The 19,604-nt window shown below is 54.0% G+C and overlaps 8 protein-coding genes across 8 annotated transcripts; 5 read left to right on the plus strand and 3 right to left on the minus strand.

Moving 5' to 3' along the window:
* Positions 1 to 380: 380 nt before the first annotated feature.
* MYCGRDRAFT_98304 (uncharacterized protein) lies at positions 381 to 2,939 on the plus strand (the record flags this gene model as incomplete). Its single annotated transcript, XM_003856023.1, has 4 exons — positions 381 to 906; positions 1,249 to 1,805; positions 1,860 to 2,407; positions 2,461 to 2,939. 4 exons carry the CDS (start codon positions 813 to 815, stop codon positions 2,768 to 2,770), a joined length of 1,509 nt encoding a protein of 502 aa, XP_003856071.1.
* A 734-nt stretch (positions 2,940 to 3,673) lies between these two features.
* On the plus strand, positions 3,674 to 6,508 carry spc98 (spc98 like protein; the record flags this gene model as incomplete). The annotated part of the gene is made up of 2 exons (XM_003856024.1): positions 3,674 to 4,093; positions 4,172 to 6,508. The coding sequence occupies 2 exons, from the start codon at positions 3,674 to 3,676 to the stop codon at positions 6,506 to 6,508; spliced, it is 2,757 nt and encodes a 918-aa protein (XP_003856072.1).
* A 358-nt stretch (positions 6,509 to 6,866) lies between these two features.
* Positions 6,867 to 7,726, plus strand: MYCGRDRAFT_65477 (uncharacterized protein; the record flags this gene model as incomplete). Its single annotated transcript, XM_003856025.1, has 2 exons — positions 6,867 to 7,070; positions 7,127 to 7,726. 2 exons carry the CDS (start codon positions 6,867 to 6,869, stop codon positions 7,724 to 7,726), a joined length of 804 nt encoding a protein of 267 aa, XP_003856073.1.
* A 100-nt stretch (positions 7,727 to 7,826) lies between these two features.
* MYCGRDRAFT_65481 (uncharacterized protein) lies at positions 7,827 to 8,819 on the minus strand (the record flags this gene model as incomplete). Its single annotated transcript, XM_003857529.1, has 1 exon — positions 7,827 to 8,819. The coding sequence occupies one exon, from the start codon at positions 8,817 to 8,819 to the stop codon at positions 8,079 to 8,081; it is 741 nt and encodes a 246-aa protein (XP_003857577.1).
* A 365-nt stretch (positions 8,820 to 9,184) lies between these two features.
* Positions 9,185 to 10,764, plus strand: MYCGRDRAFT_65482 (tryptophan--tRNA ligase; the record flags this gene model as incomplete). The annotated part of the gene is made up of 1 exon (XM_003856026.1): positions 9,185 to 10,764. One exon carries the CDS (start codon positions 9,226 to 9,228, stop codon positions 10,762 to 10,764), a length of 1,539 nt encoding a protein of 512 aa, XP_003856074.1.
* Positions 10,765 to 11,096: 332 nt separating this feature from the next.
* Positions 11,097 to 13,607, minus strand: MYCGRDRAFT_32555 (uncharacterized protein; the record flags this gene model as incomplete). The annotated part of the gene is made up of 2 exons (XM_003857528.1): positions 11,097 to 13,364; positions 13,416 to 13,607. 2 exons carry the CDS (start codon positions 13,605 to 13,607, stop codon positions 11,097 to 11,099), a joined length of 2,460 nt encoding a protein of 819 aa, XP_003857576.1.
* Positions 13,608 to 16,419: 2,812 nt separating this feature from the next.
* On the minus strand, positions 16,420 to 17,216 carry MAD2 (mitotic spindle checkpoint component mad2; the record flags this gene model as incomplete). Its single annotated transcript, XM_003857527.1, has 3 exons — positions 16,420 to 16,782; positions 16,836 to 17,010; positions 17,062 to 17,216. The coding sequence occupies 3 exons, from the start codon at positions 17,214 to 17,216 to the stop codon at positions 16,420 to 16,422; spliced, it is 693 nt and encodes a 230-aa protein (XP_003857575.1).
* Positions 17,217 to 17,402: 186 nt separating this feature from the next.
* MYCGRDRAFT_102189 (uncharacterized protein) lies at positions 17,403 to 18,866 on the plus strand (the record flags this gene model as incomplete). The annotated part of the gene is made up of 1 exon (XM_003856027.1): positions 17,403 to 18,866. A coding segment is annotated over one exon (1,110 nt), but the record flags the coding sequence as incomplete, so codon positions are not given.
* Positions 18,867 to 19,604: the final 738 nt, after the last annotated feature.

Consider the following 19,604-nt stretch of genomic DNA (forward strand, 5'->3'; position numbering starts at 1 on the left):
TCTCTTCATTCAATAATAAGCCTGCCCTCCTACGTCACCTTCTTTCGTCACTCTCCTTCATCAGCATCATCGTCGTCACGCGCAGCAGAAACTGGACAACTGCAGGTCGCGTAGTACCACCATCACCACCCAGAAAGGATCGACCAGGAGGCCAGAAGTGAAGTCGCAGGGGCTTGGCTATACCGCAACGCAACACGACGACGACGAAGGAGACATTCATTGTCGTCGCGAAATTCATCATCTCTGCGCGCGCGCAACTCTTTGTCGCAATTTGGTGTCTCAGCAGCAGCCAGCAGCGAATACGTCACGCCAAACCCCAGGCTTGCACACATCGACCGCGTCACAAACATAACATCTCAGACATAGACGCCTGTCGAGATATCATCTTCAGAGGTATGTTGATGCATTGTTTCCAGCTTGCGCGGGTGGTCCGGTGAGGAAGTGGTCGAGCAAGGTCGCCGTTGCGTGGGACGGGGTGCAATTCGCCACCCTTTCAGACTCGACCACGGCTTGCCAGAACATCTTCTACCGCGGTCGTCGAATGGCGAGTACCGAATATTGCTGACCAAATGTGTTTCCTGTAGGCGCAAAAAACATCGAAACCACTGTCGTCAACAACGATCGTGTGTGAAAAGGAAGAGAATATTGTGCACCGGGAGTTGGCTTGTACATCAGAGGAGAGAACAAAAGTGATCGTCCGAGCTCGAAACCGCACCTGCCCTGGGCAACACCGGCCGTGACATCATCAACATCATCCGTCATCGCCAGAAGGAACAGCCATCCCGCCTCTTGCCCATCAGACACCCGACACAATGGCCGCTGTCGCTTCGAGGTCCAACAACAACTCTCCGCACCTGACCAACAAGAGTCAGACTGGCTCGCCGGCGTCGAAACGCAATTCGTTAGGTACGTTGTCGCTGTTGCTATGCCGTCTTGAACTTCACTGCTTCCCTGCCCTTCCGAAGAACAAATCCTCGTCGTCGACGACAATGATCCATGCGACGTCATCGTTCATGGCTTCACGACACTTCACGCCGCCAATAACGCGTCCACTTTACCACCACAACGGTAGCTGACATCCTTACCAGACCAAAAGAAGGAAGCGCCAACCAGCGGAGAAGTCAAGCCAGGTGAGCATTCCTTCCGCGACCCATCCTACACTGCCTCATCATGAATGCGACTCGACGCGCTCGCGCAACTGTCCTCCACCACCCACCGTCAATGCATATACTAACATGCCAATCCTAGCCGCGCCCGTGCTCACCGTCAAGTCGCCTGAAGACACCGACGTCAAAGCAACTCTTCCTGCTAATGCGCCTCTTGCGCCGCCACCGAGACCAAATCAAAACGGCAACGGCGAGAGCGAACTATTCGGCGAGCAAAGCACCACTCACTTGTCCAAGGAACCCAATCCTTTCGAGAACGCCTTCGGCAATCCCGTCGAGACACCTGGAAAGACACAGCTCCCCGGCGTGACCAGTCTCACATCGCCGGCATCCCTCCTTCCCGGGATCACGCCTGGCTGGCCGGGCTCCCTTCGTTCTGGTCCACTCAGTCCTGCTATGCTTACCGGCCCGACAGGGTCTAACGACTACTTCAACAGTGACCACCACTTTGCCGGTAGTTTCCCGACACCCAACGAGTCGTCTCTTCGAACTGGTCTGACGCCTGGTGGTGGCGGGTCCATGTTCCCGCAGCCATCACCAAACTCTCAGGCCTTGTACAACCAACTCCAGAACGGTGGCGCAACACCGGGTACTCTCGACTTCCACCGCACGGCTATGAACGCTCGTGCTCAGAACCAGGTCAATAGTTATAACAGCAACCTCGGACAGCCTGCGACTACCCAACCGCAACAGAACCCCAACATTCAACCCGATCTTGACAGCAAATCGTACAACAACAACAACAACACATCGCAACCGCAACACGACAACCAAGATCCCTTTGGATCTCATCAGACCAACGACGCAGCCAACGGGCTGTTCATGCTTGCGCAAGCCGGAGGACAGCAACGCAGCAACTCCAACTACCCCATCCAACAGCAGCAACAGCAGGGATACCAGCAACAGCAACAAGCACACGACACAAGAGGCAAGGGGAGCATTGGAACCATGTCGGGCGGTAGCACTGACGGCGGAGAGGGCCAATACTCGGATGATGGAGATCAGAAACCGCAGACGAGAAATGGTCGCGGCGGCAAGAAGGGATCGACCGGCAAGGCTGCTAATGGCAAGCGAAAAACCGAGGAGGCTCCTGCGAAGGGTCCGGCAAGCAAGAAGCAACGCGCGAGTATGGCCATGTCCGAAGAGCCAGAGGATGAAGACGATGGAATGAACGACACGCATGAGGATGGTCGCAAGATGACCGATGAGGAGAAGCGCAAGAACTTCCTTGAGCGGAATCGGTGAGTCGGAATGATGCTTTGTCGAGATTGACCATTGGCTAATTTCATCACAGCGTTGCCGCTCTGAAGTGTCGCCAACGCAAAAAGCAATGGCTCGCGAACCTGCAACAGAAGGTCGAGATCTTCAGTACAGAGAACGATGCGCTTGCCGCGACGGTCACCCAACTCCGCGAGGAGATTGTCGGCTTGAAGACATTACTCATGGCGCACAAGGATTGTCCCGTTTCCCAGGCACAAGGCATTTCCGGCTTGGCGATGCAGCAGATCGCCGGCGATGCGCAGCAACATTACGCGAATCCGTACGGTATGATGGGCCAGGGCATGCAGCAGCAAGGAATGCAACAGTCGATGCAGAGGAGATAGGCACCCTCTGCAGGCCAGTTTTTCGCGTCCCCGAGTTCTGAAGTCATCAACCACCCGGCCACGACACCATCGAGAGGCAGACTCGACAGCGGACTCACTGAATTGGAGAGCGCAAGGCAACTCCTCGCCATGTCCAGTTCGCCCGCCACTGGGCTTCCTGCTGTCGATCATCGTGAGGTTGCGAATGGAGCTGCGTATGGAGGAGTCGGATACACAAGTGATCAGTTAACGATGACTAGTATCAGCGACGAGAGGATAGAACCAGGAGGCGATGCGCGTTGACGAATACGTCTTATTCTTGAGTTTTATTATTGCCTTCGGCGTGGTGAGGGTTGCACAAAGGGATTACGCTCGCGTTCACTCTGGCGTTCGGAAGGGGATCTGGCACTTGAACCATTGTCTAGACGCAGAGTCCTCCAACATGATGATATTGGAATGGAAAGGGAAATACAGCTCTTTATGTTATGGTAAGAAGTGCTAACCGGGATGAATCACCTACATATTCAAAATGCTCTTCAACTGTGCTGTGACTTGTCGCCAAACGTTCGAGTTGAGAGGATGTGGCATACATCCCAAAATGTTCAGACGTGTCTTGCACATGTCGTTGTTGTAGATGCCCCACCTGAGTGAGTGGACCCTCACAGCGCGTCACATCAAGCAAATCGCGTCCCACGCCAGCTGCCGTACCCAGTTTGTTTTACTACAACACAGCATACCGCACAGCACCACACGCCTCTTCGCACGCCTCCCTTGGTTCATCCTCGCACCCAAACGGAATGGACTGACGAGACACCCTTGACCGCCAAACCACAATGCGCCAATCTCTACCTCTCACCACATCTTGCAAGACCTCACGTCGCAACACAGCCACCTCATTTCCGCAAAGAACGCAACACCCCAATTATGGCCTCGACACCTCACCACCCTCCCACGACTCCCTCAACCCGTCAAACCCGAGTCGAAAACGCTCTGACGTCCCTTCTGGAACGTCTCGTCCCACCCCAAGCACCTCACGAATCAGAAGAGTCCGCCGACGAACGCTGGGATGAAGCAAATAGCTTTGCCGTCGACGAAATCGCCCGTGCGGACCGAGAAGGACAAGCGCCTGGTGAAGGAGAAGATGTGGGATTCGTAGCGGAACTGATCAGACGGAGACTACGAACGGATGGAAGGGAGGATGCAGATGAGGGGAGGTTTTCGAATCTGTACGAGAGGTTGGTGGCACAGCCAGTTCTGGGCAGGAAGTGGGGGATTCTGTGGTTTTTGTTGAAGATGAGTGAGGATCGTGGAGGAGAGGAGCAAGGACAAGGGGAGGAGGAGGAGGTTAGTGGAGAGGCGATGGAGGTCGATGAGGAGCCTCAGCAGGAAGAGCGGGATGATATAGACGCGAGATATGTAAAGAGGCAGGAGAAGAAGGCGGACTTGAGGAGGGACAACGGGAGAGGGTATGAGTCGCGGAATGAGGCGTTCGATGATGCGTTTTCGAGAAACGGTCTGAATCAAGTACCCGCCGCGAGAGGAGTAGGGAGTCCAGCGCAACCGCCAGTCCTCCCGCCGGGAAGAGAGAAGCCCACCGTGCCTCCGCCGCAAAGGAACAGGAGAGAGGACAACATCCAGCCAGATACCACCACGAGAAGGTCAGCAGATGAGCTGGACCCATCAGAAGCAGCATTATTGCGAGACTTGCCTTTCACATTACAAGGACTGTCGTCGACGAATCTACAGTTCGTGGATAAGCAGTCGTTGAAACTACCGCCTACTCTGCCTGTGCCGCTCATAGCACTTCTGCATACACTCGCCGAGCCCTCATTACTATACCGATCACTGGCAGAGTTTGTGGAGGGCAACGAGGGTGGTCTGGTGGGTCAAAGTCTGAGATCAGCGATTGGAGTGGAGCTGAGATCATATCTCGGCCTGGTCGCTACCCTCGAAGGACAGATCCGAAGAGCGCTGGCGCAGCTGGACGAGAAGCTACCACATGGCGGGATTGGCAAGACGGGCGTGACATTGAAGAGATGCGTGGTGTGGACGAGAGAAGCCACACTTGGTCTTCGACTAATGAGCGTGATTGTGGAGTCCTCGAAGGCCAAGAAAGGAGGCGAGCTGATCAGTCTGATACACAGCTTCTCTTCTTCCCATGGAGACCCATTCGTGCATACATTCGCTGAGCGATTACTCACCCAAATCACACGGCCGTTCTACAATATGTTACGGGCGTGGATCTATGACGGAGAACTTGAGGACCCATACCAGGAGTTTCTGGTATACGAGAACCCGGATCACGAAGACAGTGGAGCCACGAGCGTATGGGAGCACAAATACCGCTTGCAAGAAAGCATGATTCCCTCGATCATGACTCCAGACTTTGCAACCCGTGTCTTTCTCATCGGCAAGTCTCTAAACTTCATCCGCCACGGCTGCGGCGACAGCGCCTGGGTCGAGTCTTACAGTAAGTCGGCCTCAAAAGAACTGTCATATGGCGATACCGCCAATCTCTCCAGCAGCATCGACGAAGCCTACAAAACCGTCATGGCACGCCTCATCTCCCTCATGGAAACCAAATTCGCCCTCTTCTCGCACCTCCTCGCCCTGAAGAAATTCCTCCTTCTCGGCCAAGGCGACTTCATCGCCCTCCTCATGGAGTCTCTAGCCTCCAATCTTGACCGACCCGCAAATTCCCAATACCGCCATACCTTGACAGCCCAGCTCGAACACGCTATCCGCAACTCCAACGCCCAACACTCCCCACCCGACGTCCTCCGCCGACTAGACGCCCGCATGCTGGAACTCAGTCATGGCGAGATTGGCTGGGACGTCTTCACGCTCGAATACCGTATCGACTCACCCTTGGACGTCATCGTCACGCCTTGGGCGAGCAAGCAATATCTCAAAGTCTTCAACTTCCTGTGGCGCGTCAAGCGTGTGGAGTTCGCTTTGTCGACAACTTGGCGGCGAGTCCAGACGGGTGCCCGAGGCGTGCTCGCTGCTGTGAGCGATACCGTGGGTAAAGACTGGAAGCTCGCTCGTGGTGCTTTGGCGGAAATGGTCCATTTCGTCGATCAACTGCAATACTATATCCTGTTCGAAGTCATCGAAGCTGGATGGGAAGGGTTGCAGACTGCTATGAGACAACCTGGAGCGACGCTAGACACCCTCATTGGCGCACACACTGCCTACTTGAAATCCATCACAAGAAAAGGATTGCTCGGCGGTGGTGGGGCGAGTGTGGACTTCACAGCTCAACTACACGAGTTGCTAAAGTTGATGCTGGGCTATCGCGAGGCCGTGGACGGGTTGTACTCTTACAGTGTGGCCGAGTTCACGAAAGGACAGGAGAGAAAAGCGATGATCGAGACGAGAACAAAAGCCGGACGGTGGGGCATCACGGAGAAAGATGAATTGATGGACTCGCCAACATATGCGACTGGACGCAAGGGCAGGGAAGATGCCGACTCTCCTCTGCCGCAACTTCTACCGTTGGGTAAGGACGGCGCCGGAGTAGAGACAAATATGCTGGAGCAAATCCGCGGCAGGCTGAAGGCTTTGGGCGTGGACTTCCGCGCGAGAGTGAATGTCCTGCTGGGTGATCTGGCGTATCAACCGGATGTGGATATGCGGTTTTTGGCGGTGGTGATGAATTTCAACGAAGTCTATACGCCTGTGAAGAGGAGGCGGCAGGCTAAGACGGGTGAGAGGGAGAGGCATGTTCAGCCGGGGGCGAGTTCCGTGAGGAGGTAGGCGGAGATGGTGCGGGATTGAGTGATGGTCGATCGTGTTTCGCTGGAAAGATGCTATGAGAAGCTATCAGGAGACCAGCAGTTTCTTGCCCATGGTTCGGTAGCTTTAAAAACCATTGAAAGTTGACAGCATCGAACACAAACCAAGATGTTCAGCTTAGTTCTGAAGATCGAGCTGAAGAAGCACTATCCACTACCTGAGCTCCATCTCGATGTCGCCAATGTATTGTCAATGCATGTGAAAGTGAACAGTGCCGCGCGGTCACACCCGCACACTAGACCCAGCAAGGAAGTTGCGAAGCTACGTCAATCCTCACTTTTGGCGGACCGCATTGCTCCTCCAATATCACACCGCAAAGATGGTCGACGAGAAGACTCCACTGGAGCCTCCACCCGCATACGATGGCGAGAAGCGCTCGCCGTCACCAAATCCGCCGACCGGTGCACGACCCAATGGTCCACGACCGCCACTTCCCTTGGAACTGCCTGCCCTACAGATGATACGCGGGAAACGAGTTATCCTCGCTTCAGCGTCGCCTCGAAGGAGACAACTACTCGGTCAGGTAAGTGGACCCTGTACCGCAGCTCCTCTACCCAACAAGCCACTAAATCCTACCAGATCGGCCTCACGAACCTCGAAATTGTCCCCTCGACCCTCCCCGAGAACCTCTCGAAATCCCTCCCACCCTTCGAATACGTGCTCCAGACCGCCGAGCAGAAAGCTCGCCATGTCTACACATCCACAATCGACGACACGGTCAAAGGCGAGCCGGTCCTAGTCATAGCAGCCGATACCGTCGTAGCGACGCACATGGGTCAGATCCTTGAAAAGCCTCGGTCAGAAAAGGAACACTTTGCCACGCTGCGCATGCTGCGCGACCAGAATTCTGGCTGGCATAAAGTGTATACTGCAGTCGTGGTCATGGCGCCGTTGGACAGTCTGATGGATCCCGGGTATGCAATGGAGACATGTGTGGAAGAGACGCAAGTCAAGTTCGATGAGAATGTGACCGACGATTTGATTATGAGTTACGTGAAGACGAGGGAGGGCGCGGATAAGGCGGGCGGGTATGGCATTCAGGGCGTGGGTAGTATACTTGTGGAGAAGATCGAGGGAACGTTTGATAATGTTGTTGGACTGCCGTTGAGGGCGACGTTACAGTTGATTGAGAAGGTGGTTGTTGAGCCTGGTGTGCCGGAGGAGGTGGAGGATTTGTGAATGTGTGGTGTCGCGAATGGATTCGCTGGAGGGGAGGTCGCTCAGCAAGAAGGACGTAGGCCGAAATGGAATTGTGATGAGCACATAGAGACGACGGGAACGATAGAAGTGTTGTTATATCAAGAGGAGAGGTCATCCTGTCGTAGGCTTGGGGCCTCTGTGAAAGCTACACTACACGTACATCCTTCCCATCTTACAGGTCCATTCTTCGATTCCCATACTCGAACAGATCAAAAATGAAGGTGTGGACCTTCAATCAAAACAAACCTGCCAACTCCACGCTAAAAGAAATCTCAACGCCACGCTCTTTCGTTATCCTCTCCGCCGGGGCCCCTTGTTGCATACCACCATCCTAGACTTGCACCTCTCTGTCGGCACGCATTCCCTCCAGTACACCTTCGAGCCCTCCATTGCGCAGGCGAGCTAGCACAACGGACATGCCCTTCTGAGCCTTCGGCTGGCTCTTCTCAGTACGCTGCAGACTGATGGTCTCGACGGCGGATCGAATGGCTCCAGAAGTCCAGGAGTTGAACCAGCCGGGCTGAACGGGTTCGTCTTCAACTATCTCTTTCTCCGGGTTTCCCATGACCGATGTCGCTGTGGCCTGCTGTCCCCATCGCTGCCTGCGCTTTCGAATTTGCTCTCCGATCCGGCTCTTGAGAGTCACGCTCACGTCCACGTCTGTTCGCTGCTCCTCGTTTGCTCCGACACCCGCAGTGGGCCTGCGATACGTCTGTCGCTCGATGACGGAGAGAACATTATTCCAATCCAGATTGCGGCTGTCCGTGTGCATCCATCCCTGCTGGACGTCCACCACGCTCTTCTCTAGGATAAAGCTCTGCGTGCTGCCGTCCTCGTTGGCGCCTAGAGTGGCTTTTGGCAGAAGTTTGAGCACCGGAGCAGGGATTCGAGAGCGCTTTACGTGCAGTCGTACGGTCGTCAAGCGTTGTGTTTCCGGGTCGAAATGTCGAGAGATGGTGTCGGTCGATGCGACATGGCGGCTGTATGGGTTGGGATACCGCAGGAAGTAGGCGAGTGTGACGGCGGAGAAGCCGTAGTCGTAATCGTAGGTGGTCGAGTAAAATTTCACCATTGTTGCGCGGGCTGCCTCGTTGTTGGTGTAAGAGGCATCACCGGGCGAGAGGAGTGTAGACGATGCAAGCTTCCTTGGTATGGCGTTGAGGGTGTTGTGTCGATGGAGAAGGATGTTTGGATGGAGGAGAAGTTGGTAATGGGCATCATGCGTTAGGCACAATCCTTGGATGCACGCGAGCATCTGCAGACCCGTGGCGAGATCCTTGTCTTGGCATCGGCCTTTGGAGAAACAAAGGGCCGACGTTTGGTGGGGGCAGTTTCACGAGCCTTTGGAGTGACTCTAGAGCTTCACAAGAGGCAAGTCACAATATTTCGCGACACATTGCAACGGCGCACCGCAAGTACTAGAGGATTTGAAAAGGCGCGAATAACTTGGACCCTCACCTGCACACACTCTTCCCACAATGGCCTCCACAGAAGCTGTCGGAGCGCCGCCAGCTGTGCAAGAGAAGGCAGAGGAGAAGAAGCCAGAAGTACAACAGATCGATCCCTACAACGTATCTGGAGGCGTGGACGAGCAAGGCAACGTCAAGGCCATCGATTACGACCGTTTGATCACCGAGTTTGGAGTCCAACCTCTTACTGAAGAGCACCTCAAACGATTCGAGCAAGTCACAGGGAAGCCAGCGCATCGTCTCATGCGAAGAAAGCTCTTCTTCTCCCACCGCGACTTCGACAAGATCCTGGATGTATACGAGAAATATGGCACATTCATGTTGTACACGGGGCGAGGACCTTCGAGCGGAAGCATGCATCTGGGACACACGGTACCGTTCCTCTTTACAAAAGAGCTGCAAGAGATGTTCGATGTGCCATTGGTCATTATGTTGACAGACGACGAGAAGTTCCTCCACACACGCAACAAGAACAATGGCGCGAAGACGAAGGGCACTGCGCCGGAGGACTTTCTCAAATTCGCACACGACAATGCAAAGGACATCATTGCGCTAGGTTTCGACCCGAAGAAGACCTTTATCTACAGCGACTATGAGTTCGTGGGCGGACACTTTTACATGAACATTTCGGAATTTGGATCTCTCGTCACAGTGAACCAAGCACAGGGAGCCTTCGGCTTCAACGGCAGCAGCAATGTTGGGCTGGTAGAATACGGCGCAAAGCAGTGTGTGGCTGCATTCCCATCTTCATACCCAGAGCTTTTTGGCTACAGAGACTACCGGGCTCCCAACTATGATCCTTCAGCAATACGGAGGCACAAGCCTCTCTCCAAGATTCCAACTTTGATTCCCTGCGCCATCGATCAAGAGCCCTACTTCCGAATGTTGCGAGACCGCTGCGATCGCATGATCGACCCTCACCCGAAGACATGTTTGATTCTTTCGAAGTTCTTGACGGCACTACAAGGACCCGGCGGAAAGATGAGTGCTTCGGATCCCAACTCGGCCATTTTCATGTCCGACACACCCTCTCAAATCAAAAACAAGATCAATAAACACGCTTTCTCCGGCGGACAGGAGACGATGGAGGAGCAGCGGAAGCTCGGCGGCAACCCAGATGTCGATGTTGCTTACACGTATTTGTCGTACTTCCTCGAAGATGATGCTGAGCTGGAAGATTTGTACAAGAAATACCGCAGTGGTGAGCTTTTGACAGGAGAGATGAAGGCAAGGTGCATCCAAGAGCTGCAAAAGTTCGTTTCGGAATTTCAAAAGCGAAGAGAAGCGGTTACGGACGAGATCATGCGATCGTACATGGTACAGAGAAAATTGGAGTTCAAGGGCAATCCGAGCCCGACCCAGCCGGCTGCCGCGCCCACGAAAAATGCGCATGAGGCAAATGGGAGTGTTGAGGGCGAGAAGGAGGGAGCGGGTAGTAAGGATGGAAGAGGGACGAAGTCGGAGAGGAAGTTGGCAAAGCTAGCGGAGAAGAAGGCGGAGAAGGAGGCCGAGAAACAGGCATTGGCTGATCGGACAAAGGAGGCATAGATGTTGAACGGAATCCATGGCGGTCCCGACATCCCCATCCCGTAATCTCTCCGACCATCACTCGAACGAGATCTGCCACTCCGTATCCACTGAGCTGCGCATCAGAAATAATGTGTGAAGACTCGCAATGCCACCGCACATCCACTCATACACGTATTGCGCCATACTTCTACTGATACTCTGTTCATAAGAGAGATCATGACAGCGGTGGAGTGTATGTAGCAGTAAGATCGCTCGATTTCTGCATATCTATATCTATCTTTATAAAATTCAAGACTGGACAGAACGGACGGCACGATCATGGTGCGTAGTTGTATAGTCTTGCGAGTCCCTTAGAATGTGAACTTCATCAATCCAGGATTGAGCAAAACTGGTAGCAACAGATGTCCTGCGCACACCGTGCTCAATGGGAAGATGGCAATGAACTCCCTAATCTGCCAGAATGGCGGAGCGATCGTCGCCATGACTCCCATCATAGTCGCGCAAACAATGACAAAGGCCAGCGTGCCCTTGAAACGGCGAAAGACCTTGGGAAGCTCAGTGAAAAAAGTAGTGTTCTCGGCTTCCTTGCTCGTGGCGCCCCAAGTCATGTTGATACTGAAGAGGTGGGACAGGAGAGCTTGCGATACGTGCAGCGAGACGCCTCCCAAGAAGATACACAGGAGTGGCACCCAGGAGAAGTTCTCAATAATGCCACGAATGAGGGGCTTCTCGCCAGTACGGTAGCGGTAGATGGCGAGAGCCAAGTTGCCGACTCCGGAGAAGATGATGATGATTCCGAAGTAGATCTCAAAACTGTCGATGTAGTAGTGGTCCAGGGCGCCGGTGAACCATCCGGCCAGGAAGTAGTTGGCGAGCGTGAGCACCCAGGCGGATCCCAGGGCGAAGTAAGTGCCGATATATGCCATGATGGTGAACTTGGAAGCGAGAGGAATGCAAGATACGAGGAAGCGGAGGAAGAGCTTAGTGAATGGGCCGCGGAACAGCCAGTATCGGAATGGGTTGAAGATGAGTTCAGAGCAGCCGTAGGCGTATTTCTCCCAACGGGCAAGTTCATCGTACACGGTAAGAGAGACACCTTCTTGGAAGCCGTCGCCGGTGTAGGAGGCAAGCCGGCAGATGTAGCCAGCGGTCTGGAGGCGGAGGGCCATGTCAAAGTCTTCGGACACTGTCTCTTCGGACCAAAACTTCTCGTAGCCATCGATCTTGCAGTCGTAGCCAATGGCTTGCAGGGCGGACCAGCGGAGGATGGCGTTGTGACCGACGAAAGGAGCGACATCACCGTTTGCCACGGCGAATGTGATGGCGGTGTAGATCAAGTATGTGAAGAAGGTGATTCCACGCTCAAAGTAGGAATCTGTGACGTTCATGACACCGGAAGAGAATTGAACAATGGCGACCTGAGGAGATTGCTCCATCTCGGAGACGGCATCGAGGAAGCAGTCGGCGGGAACGCGGGTGTCGGAGTCGATCAGGAGGATGTAGTCGCCCATACGGATGTTGCCATCAGCCCAGGTGCGGCCTTCGTCTTCGTCGACAACTTCAGTAATGGCATCGCGGTAGGCTTCGGCCTCGTCTTCTTGTGTCCAGCCCTCGAGACGCTGCACGGTAGCTAGCTTTTCCTCGACGCGGTTGCTGACCCAGAGGGCGTAGTTCATGTTGGAAGCCTTCTTAAATTTACCGGGACGAATGAATGGGGCAACGCCCTCCTCCGGCTTCGGTTGGTGCTTGGGACGAGCGACCCAGCCGATGTTGTGCTCGTCGTAGTAGTCCTGGCGAGCGCGAGCGTCTTCCTCGGAAATGACCTGCATGCCGTCGTCGTTGACGAAGATGCTGGCAGTGCCGCCCTGCATTTCGTATGTCGAGATGGCAGCCTTGAGTGAGCGAACGGTCGGTTCAATGACAGAAGTGAGACCTTCCTTGTAGACAGGCATTTGAATGGTGACATGAGGCAGGGGACCCGCATCGCGACGGAGCCTCTTCGACCTCTTTCCGGAGTAGAACTTGGTGTTGGCGGTGATCTGCGAGATTGGGCCGAAGATTTGAGCGGCGTTGCTGATGATGGATTGGAAGAAGAACAAGCCCAGCCAGAACTGTAGAGGAGATACGGCCACAAGGGCCAAGCGTGTGTACGATCCGTCGACGAAGACCTCAATGGCAAGCTTGCGATAACCGAGTCCGACGCAGAAGACCGAGAGCAGAAGTGTTGCAGCGCAGAGTATCGATTGCCAAAGCATGATCGGGCGTGGTTTCTCGACGTCGCCGAATTCAGCCACATCGCCGTCTTCCGAGCCGAGCTCGTTGACGTCAACGCCAGCGCCCTTCTTCTCGTCTGCTCCCATGTCATCATCCCAAATCATTTCCATGAGAGCTTTTTCGATCTTGTGTGCGCGGTCGAGGAGATGGCGAGGTTCGTCATCCCAGACGACAAGAAGGCCGCGGTCGGCGATGAAGGCGGCGAACTGATGCTTTTGGCAGCGAGGGAGGTAGGAGACGTTTGGGAGGACTTGGAGGCGCAGGCCGTTCTTGAGAGGAACGTACGGACGCTGGTTGTTGTGGAGGAAGAGCTTGATCACACGGGTGTTGACAGTCATTGCGACCTGATCACTGTCAGTGCGGTCCACGATATTGTGCACGGGCAAGAAACTCACTCGAACGTTTAGAGTCTCGACCGCCTTGAAGAAGCCATTTGACTCTTCCGTGATATCAGCCGGACAGCAAGTGTAAGCAGCTTTCGACTTCTTCAAAACCACTCCCTCGTCGATGCCGCCTGAAGTCCAAAGGCGTTCCATCTGCTGCTGGTAAAGCCAGTTGACCATGACATCGCACTTCAGATCGTTCATGTCCTGGGAACCTCGGAAGCCATCTCCGGGCGCTATTGATGACGGTCTTGACCATGATCCACTGCTGTGTCCGGATGTGCTAGGAGACGCAGAATGGCTCGCGGGTGTGACTGCTTGTGGCTTTTCGTCCACGACTGGTGCTGGCTCTTCCTTTGTTGCCTTGTTAGGGCGGATGTAGGATAGAAGACCCATTTTGGATCGCTGAGTGCTCGTTTGTTGCGGCGATAAGCTCTTATAGAAGAGAGTGCTTTGTGGTCTGGTGACCTCGGTCGATAGCCTCGTATTCAGAAGTTCCAGTGGAGGAAAGAAAGTGAAAAGGTTGCTTTGCAATGTCTCGCCCAACGATAGGAGAGCAATGAAGTTGGTGCAAAGAACAAGAACGATGGCAACACGAGAGGATGGGCCCTCAATCGCAGCTACCGTAGCTACCTACATATATCGAATGTCAAGCGGCGTCCTGGTGAGCGAAAGGCGCCGGCGATTTGACTAGCTTCCCAAGTTGAAGGGCTCTCTGCTGAAAAGTTAACCAAGAATTCAAAGTAGACCATGCTTAAGCCTTGTGATCGAGCTACGATCGCGGATTCGCGGCCGGAAATCATAAGTCCGTCCAAAGAGCCACCGAGCACTTCGAGAAGCATCCGGACGATAGCGTGGAGTGTTGACAAAACGGAAAGCCAGTGACCAGAATAGGAAGTGCGCTAAGTAGAAACCGTCGTCCGCGCTTGCGCATGCTCGAGCCAAGACTCTGATTTTCGCTGGTTCGGGATCAAGTCGTCTCCAAATTGACTTTGTATGACGAACTCAGTTCAGATTTGGACGCTCCACCGTACACCTTGTTCCCCATGATCGATCCTTGGCCCCCAACCGTTGCTCAGCGTTAAGGGATAGTCGTTTTTTTCACCCGTCCAGCACCGGTGAGATGAGGGCTTGTGGTACGCTACGACCGTCAGCGACGAACTTGGGGTACCTTGACACGGGCCTTACAATTACCAGCCGTCCGGGCCTTGCCACATGGTGTCTCTAGCAAATCTGAGACAGTATGTGTAGCGACTTGATGCCCATTGTAGGACATTTGTATACACGATGCGTGCTTCCTAAAGCCATGTCCTGCAGTGAGGCAATTCATGCATTCGAAATCCGCTAGCTTAGGAAGTAGCACAGGTCGATCGATATCGCGGAAGTGCTAGTTGAGATTGAAAGTCGTACTTGTATGTTGCATGTGTGAGTGGGCCGCGAGTCAGGAAGGCTTTGACAGCCCACGGGCGAGAGCTCCACTTGAACTTCTTTCGAGAGTTTGTCAGAGGCCGAGCTTGCAAGATGGGGATGCAATAGCGTGACGGTGAGGAGTGCTCTGAGTATCGATCCAAATCAGCGTAGCTGAAGACTCCACTTTGGGCCATCCCGGCCCTGATACCCGGCGACTCTGGCCATCGGTGAAAGGGCATTAACCAAGGCAGGTGTCGTTCCTTCGATAGCTCCTGCCTTCGTGTGATATTGGTCTGTTCGAGCAACTTGAATGTCAGATGAAGGATCAGCACATTGCCGATGCGGAAGATCTGATACGGCAGCTTCTAATGCGCGCAAAGAACGATGAGCCAATATGATGCGCGAATGCTGCATGCCGTACCTGCACGTCAGTGCACGATCGTCTGAAAAGTTGGGCGCCATTGATCAGTGGCGTGGAATGGCTGCCGGCATAGCTGAACTTAGCTCGTGTCGGCATTCTGACAGTGCCCTAAAGGTTCGTTCGGGCTTGGCTTCCTCGATTTCTCGGGCGGCTTGCGCTTCTCGTCCTGAGCATAATAATAAGCTGTACAGCCTGAAGAGGAGGGGATCATCGGTCTATATCGCGATTTGGCTGTTTGCTGCTGGCCGGAACGACTATGGCTACAGTCGCGCACCAAATCGCAGAGCTAAGGGCGGGAAAGTAAATACGTGCTGCTCATATAATGTGTCGCTGTGCCCTCCGCTTCGCATGACGACGCAGTCTCACCTATTTGATTGACGACTGCCACGATCAGCCCTGCCGGTGCCCCAGGTTCAAACTGAATTGCCATAAGGTGAGACCTTTCCCTGTCATCATGAAGTTCCGTGGCTCTGTCACGGATCCTGCTCGTTCCTCGGAGAAAACCTGAACACCCTTGGACCCTCGGCCACGGTGTCGGTATGCTGTCTCACTTGAGCCACAGAACAGCTGGTCTGGCCACTCGTCATCTCGTACCTTCACGATGAGTGCGCAGCTTTCCTTCTGCGCATACAAGCCCGACGAACCCTGGCAAGGTCGAGGCCCTGCGCGAATGTGATCGTCGGCCTTCGATGTTGCTGGAGCGGAAGGAATGCAAATCATGACATTCTGAGTAAGGGGCGGAAACGATTTCACGGTCAGAGGTCCAAAAAAGAGCAACCGCGGATCCCGGGGAGAACACAGCATTGTTCATATGTTCACGTTGTCGTAGATGTCCTCTCACAAACCTCATGATGAAGTGATGTTCGGCAAGGGTTCGACTGACAGGCATGGTGAAACGTCCAAACGTCACGCTCGAGTCGCACCCCGGAACACGTTGCCAAGTGCCGAAGAGCCCTTATCCGAGATTCTCTGACTAAGCCGGCTTCATCGTATCCGGATTGTCCGGACTCGTCCGATCATCAAAGAAAAAAAGTCCATGCCGATAGAGCGAAAGCCTAACACCAAAATCGCCATACCCAAGCGCCAATTCAAATCACTCAATTCCCGTCCAACGCATCCCAAATCCATGCCATTATGACTTCCTGAGCATCTTATCGTGATTCGGCATCCATCACACCATTACTGCTACTCCGCAAGCCGATAAGATACCACTGTATCGACCCGATGCGAATTGGTCGAGAAGCTCCTCAGCATGACTTTCTCAGCATTCTTGACCTCCTTAGCGTCGCTGTCGCCCCATTCCAGAGGCACCTCGCTGTCCGCGTCTGCATATACCAAAACGTTGAATGTGCAGTTGCCGTCTAGCATCGGAAGAAACGAGACCGACGCTGTGATTTGACGAAACAAGGCCTGGATCTCGGCCTGAATCTCCGACTCAGTCTTTTCTTGTTGTGATGAGGCAGCGTCTGGCATGGGAGCGGAATTCTCTTTGTCCGTGGAGGCACTGCGGCGGGCGGAGCTTTTGCTGTCGTCGTTGAAGATGTTGACCTTTGGTAGCATTAGTCTCCATCTCTGCGCAGCTTCGCCTCTAGAGCACTCACATCGAATTGCCATCGCTCCACGTGCTCGCCGGTCTCTTTGTTTGTGACAACGATCACCAACTTGGAGATCTTTGACTTTTGCATCCACTTGTTGAGCTGGCTCATGATCTTCTTGATATATGCTTTGACTTGGTCATCCAAAGAGACCATCATGTTGAGGCCATATTTCTTGACGCTGAACCATGTTAGCATGCGTTTATGTCTGTTCATTGTTGGGATATCTTACGCCGAGAAGTCCTCTGCTGGATAGACACCCCTCTGGAACAGGATCGTGTTGATGGAGTACTCGAAGAATTCCGTCACCAACTTCGAGCTTCCGCGCAGCGACAACTTGTGCGTCTTCGCTCTATCGTCCGATGGCGCCTTCGTTGCAGCCGGCATGTTTGCTGCACTTTGTATTGGTAGTTGGTAAATGTCAGATGTACCTCGTTGTCTCTCGAAGGCGTTTGTTATGGCCGTTGCTAGGCGGCTCGATTTGGACTAGCGTGCGGTGAAATGGACTTGACGGTGACAAACTTTGGAGAAGCTGATGCAGTCACGGACGATGCTCGTAGACAATCCTCATGCGACGATGCTTCCTGGCGACTAGGAAGTCCTATGGCGCCGTTCAACCCTTCTGGCGCTTCAAGCATGCAGTCTCGCATACCGCGGCCAATGGCGCACTTCGACTCCTGAGCACGACTCCGAGTCGATTGGCAAAGGTCGCCCCAACTCCACTGGAAGATCGTATCTCCAAGATTCCCATCGAACGCTTCCGGAACTTCTGCATTGTCGCCCATGTAGACCATGGAAAGAGCACGCTCAGTGATCGGCTTCTGGAATTGACGGGCACCATCCAAGCGGGAGGGAACAAGCAGATCTTGGACAAGTTGGACGTCGAAAGAGAAAGAGGCATCACGGTCAAGGCGCAGACATGCTCTATGCTGTACAACTACAATGGTGAAGACTACTTGCTGCATCTGGTCGACACTCCGGGCCACGTTGACTTTCGCGCGGAAGTGAGCAGGAGTTATGCCAGTTGTGGAGGAGCCATCCTTCTGGTCGATGCATCGCAAGGTGTACAAGCACAGACGGTGTCGAATTTCTACCTTGCTTTCGCCCAGAACTTGGCGCTTGTGCCAGTCCTGAACAAAGTAGATCTGCCGTCTGCAGACACCGGACGTACGCTTGAGCAGCTTCGTGACACCTTCGAGATTGACTCCTCGAATGCGGTGATGGTCTCGGCGAAAACTGGCCTGAACGTGGCGAAATTGCTTCCGACCATCATTGAAGGTATCCCAGCACCCACTGGTGACGAGAATGCGCCGCTAAAACTCTTGCTCGTCGACAGCTGGTACGACAACTACAAAGGCGTCATTCTCCTCGTCCGCATCTTCGAGGGCAAGGTCCGAGCCGGCGACCGTATCGTGTCCTTCGCCACTGGTCTTGAATACATCGTCGGCGAGGTCGGAATCATGTACCCTCTTGAGACACCATTCAACAAAGTCCTGCGTGCGGGCCAGGTCGGGTACATCTTCTTTAATCCGGGCATGAAGCGCAGCAAAGAAGCCAAAGTCGGCGACACCTACACCACAGTCGGAGATCAACACAAAGTCGAGCCGCTCCCGGGCTTCGTCGAGCCCCAGAGCATGGTGTTCGTCGCCGCCTTTCCCACCGACCAATCCGACTACGCCCATCTGGAAGACAGCATCAATCAGGTCCTCCTGAACGATCGCTCCGTCACCATCACCAAGGAGTCCAGCGAAGCCCTCGGGGCCGGCTGGCGGCTTGGATTTCTCGGTACACTGCACTGCTCCGTCTTCGAAGATCGTCTTCGCCAGGAGCACGGCGCCTCCATCATCATCACGCCACCCTCCGTCCCGTTCAAGCTCGTGCGCAAAGACGGCTCCGAAGAAATCATCCGCAACCCCAATCTCTTCCCAGAAGGTCGCGACCTCCACACCCATGCCATGACTCTCGAAGAACCCTACATTACCGCCACCATCACCCTGCCGGAAGAATACCTGGGCAAGGTCATCGAACTCTGCGAAGGCAATCGCGGCGTGCAAGAGTCCCTCTCGTTCTTCACCGCCACGCAAGTCATTCTTCGTTACCTTCTACCTCTCGAACGATTAGTCGACGACTTCTTCGGCAAACTCAAGTCCTCTACTAAAGGCTACGCTTCCCTCGACTACGAAGATGCCGGCTATCGGCCCGCTAACATTGTCAAACTGCAATTACACGTCAACAAAGTGCCCGTTGACGCTGTGGCGCGTGTAGTGCACCACTCGGAAGCCGAGCGTCTGGGCAAGATTTGGGTGAAGAAGTTCAAGGAGCATGTCGACCGGCAAATGTTCGAGGTGGTAATTCAAGCGGTGGCGGGAAATCGTATCGTGGCAAGGGAGACGATCAAGCCGTTCCGCAAGGATGTGTTGCAGAAACTGCACGCGGCGGATAAAGGGCGAAAGATGAAGCTGTTGGAGAAGCAGAAGGAGGGAAGGAAGAAGTTGCGGGCGGTGGGGAATGTGGCGATTGACAACAAGGCCTTTCAGGCATTTTTGGCCAAGTAAAACCCATAAAGATACAGACACCTCGAACAGAGTACACTCCCACGCGAACTTTTGTACACAAGCGCCCTTGAACAAATGGGCAGGCAACGGAGACATTGTGAACATGAAACTTTTCTCATTTCGTATTTTCTCATCATACCATGCATGCATGCGCATAGCGAAACTTGTCCCAAGCACTGAAGCTATCCGTCTCCTCATCAGCACAATGTGCCTTTCTGCT

Source organism: Zymoseptoria tritici, chromosome 1 (genome assembly GCF_000219625.1).
Source record: "Zymoseptoria tritici IPO323 chromosome 1, whole genome shotgun sequence".
NCBI lineage: Eukaryota > Fungi > Ascomycota > Dothideomycetes > Mycosphaerellales > Mycosphaerellaceae > Zymoseptoria > Zymoseptoria tritici.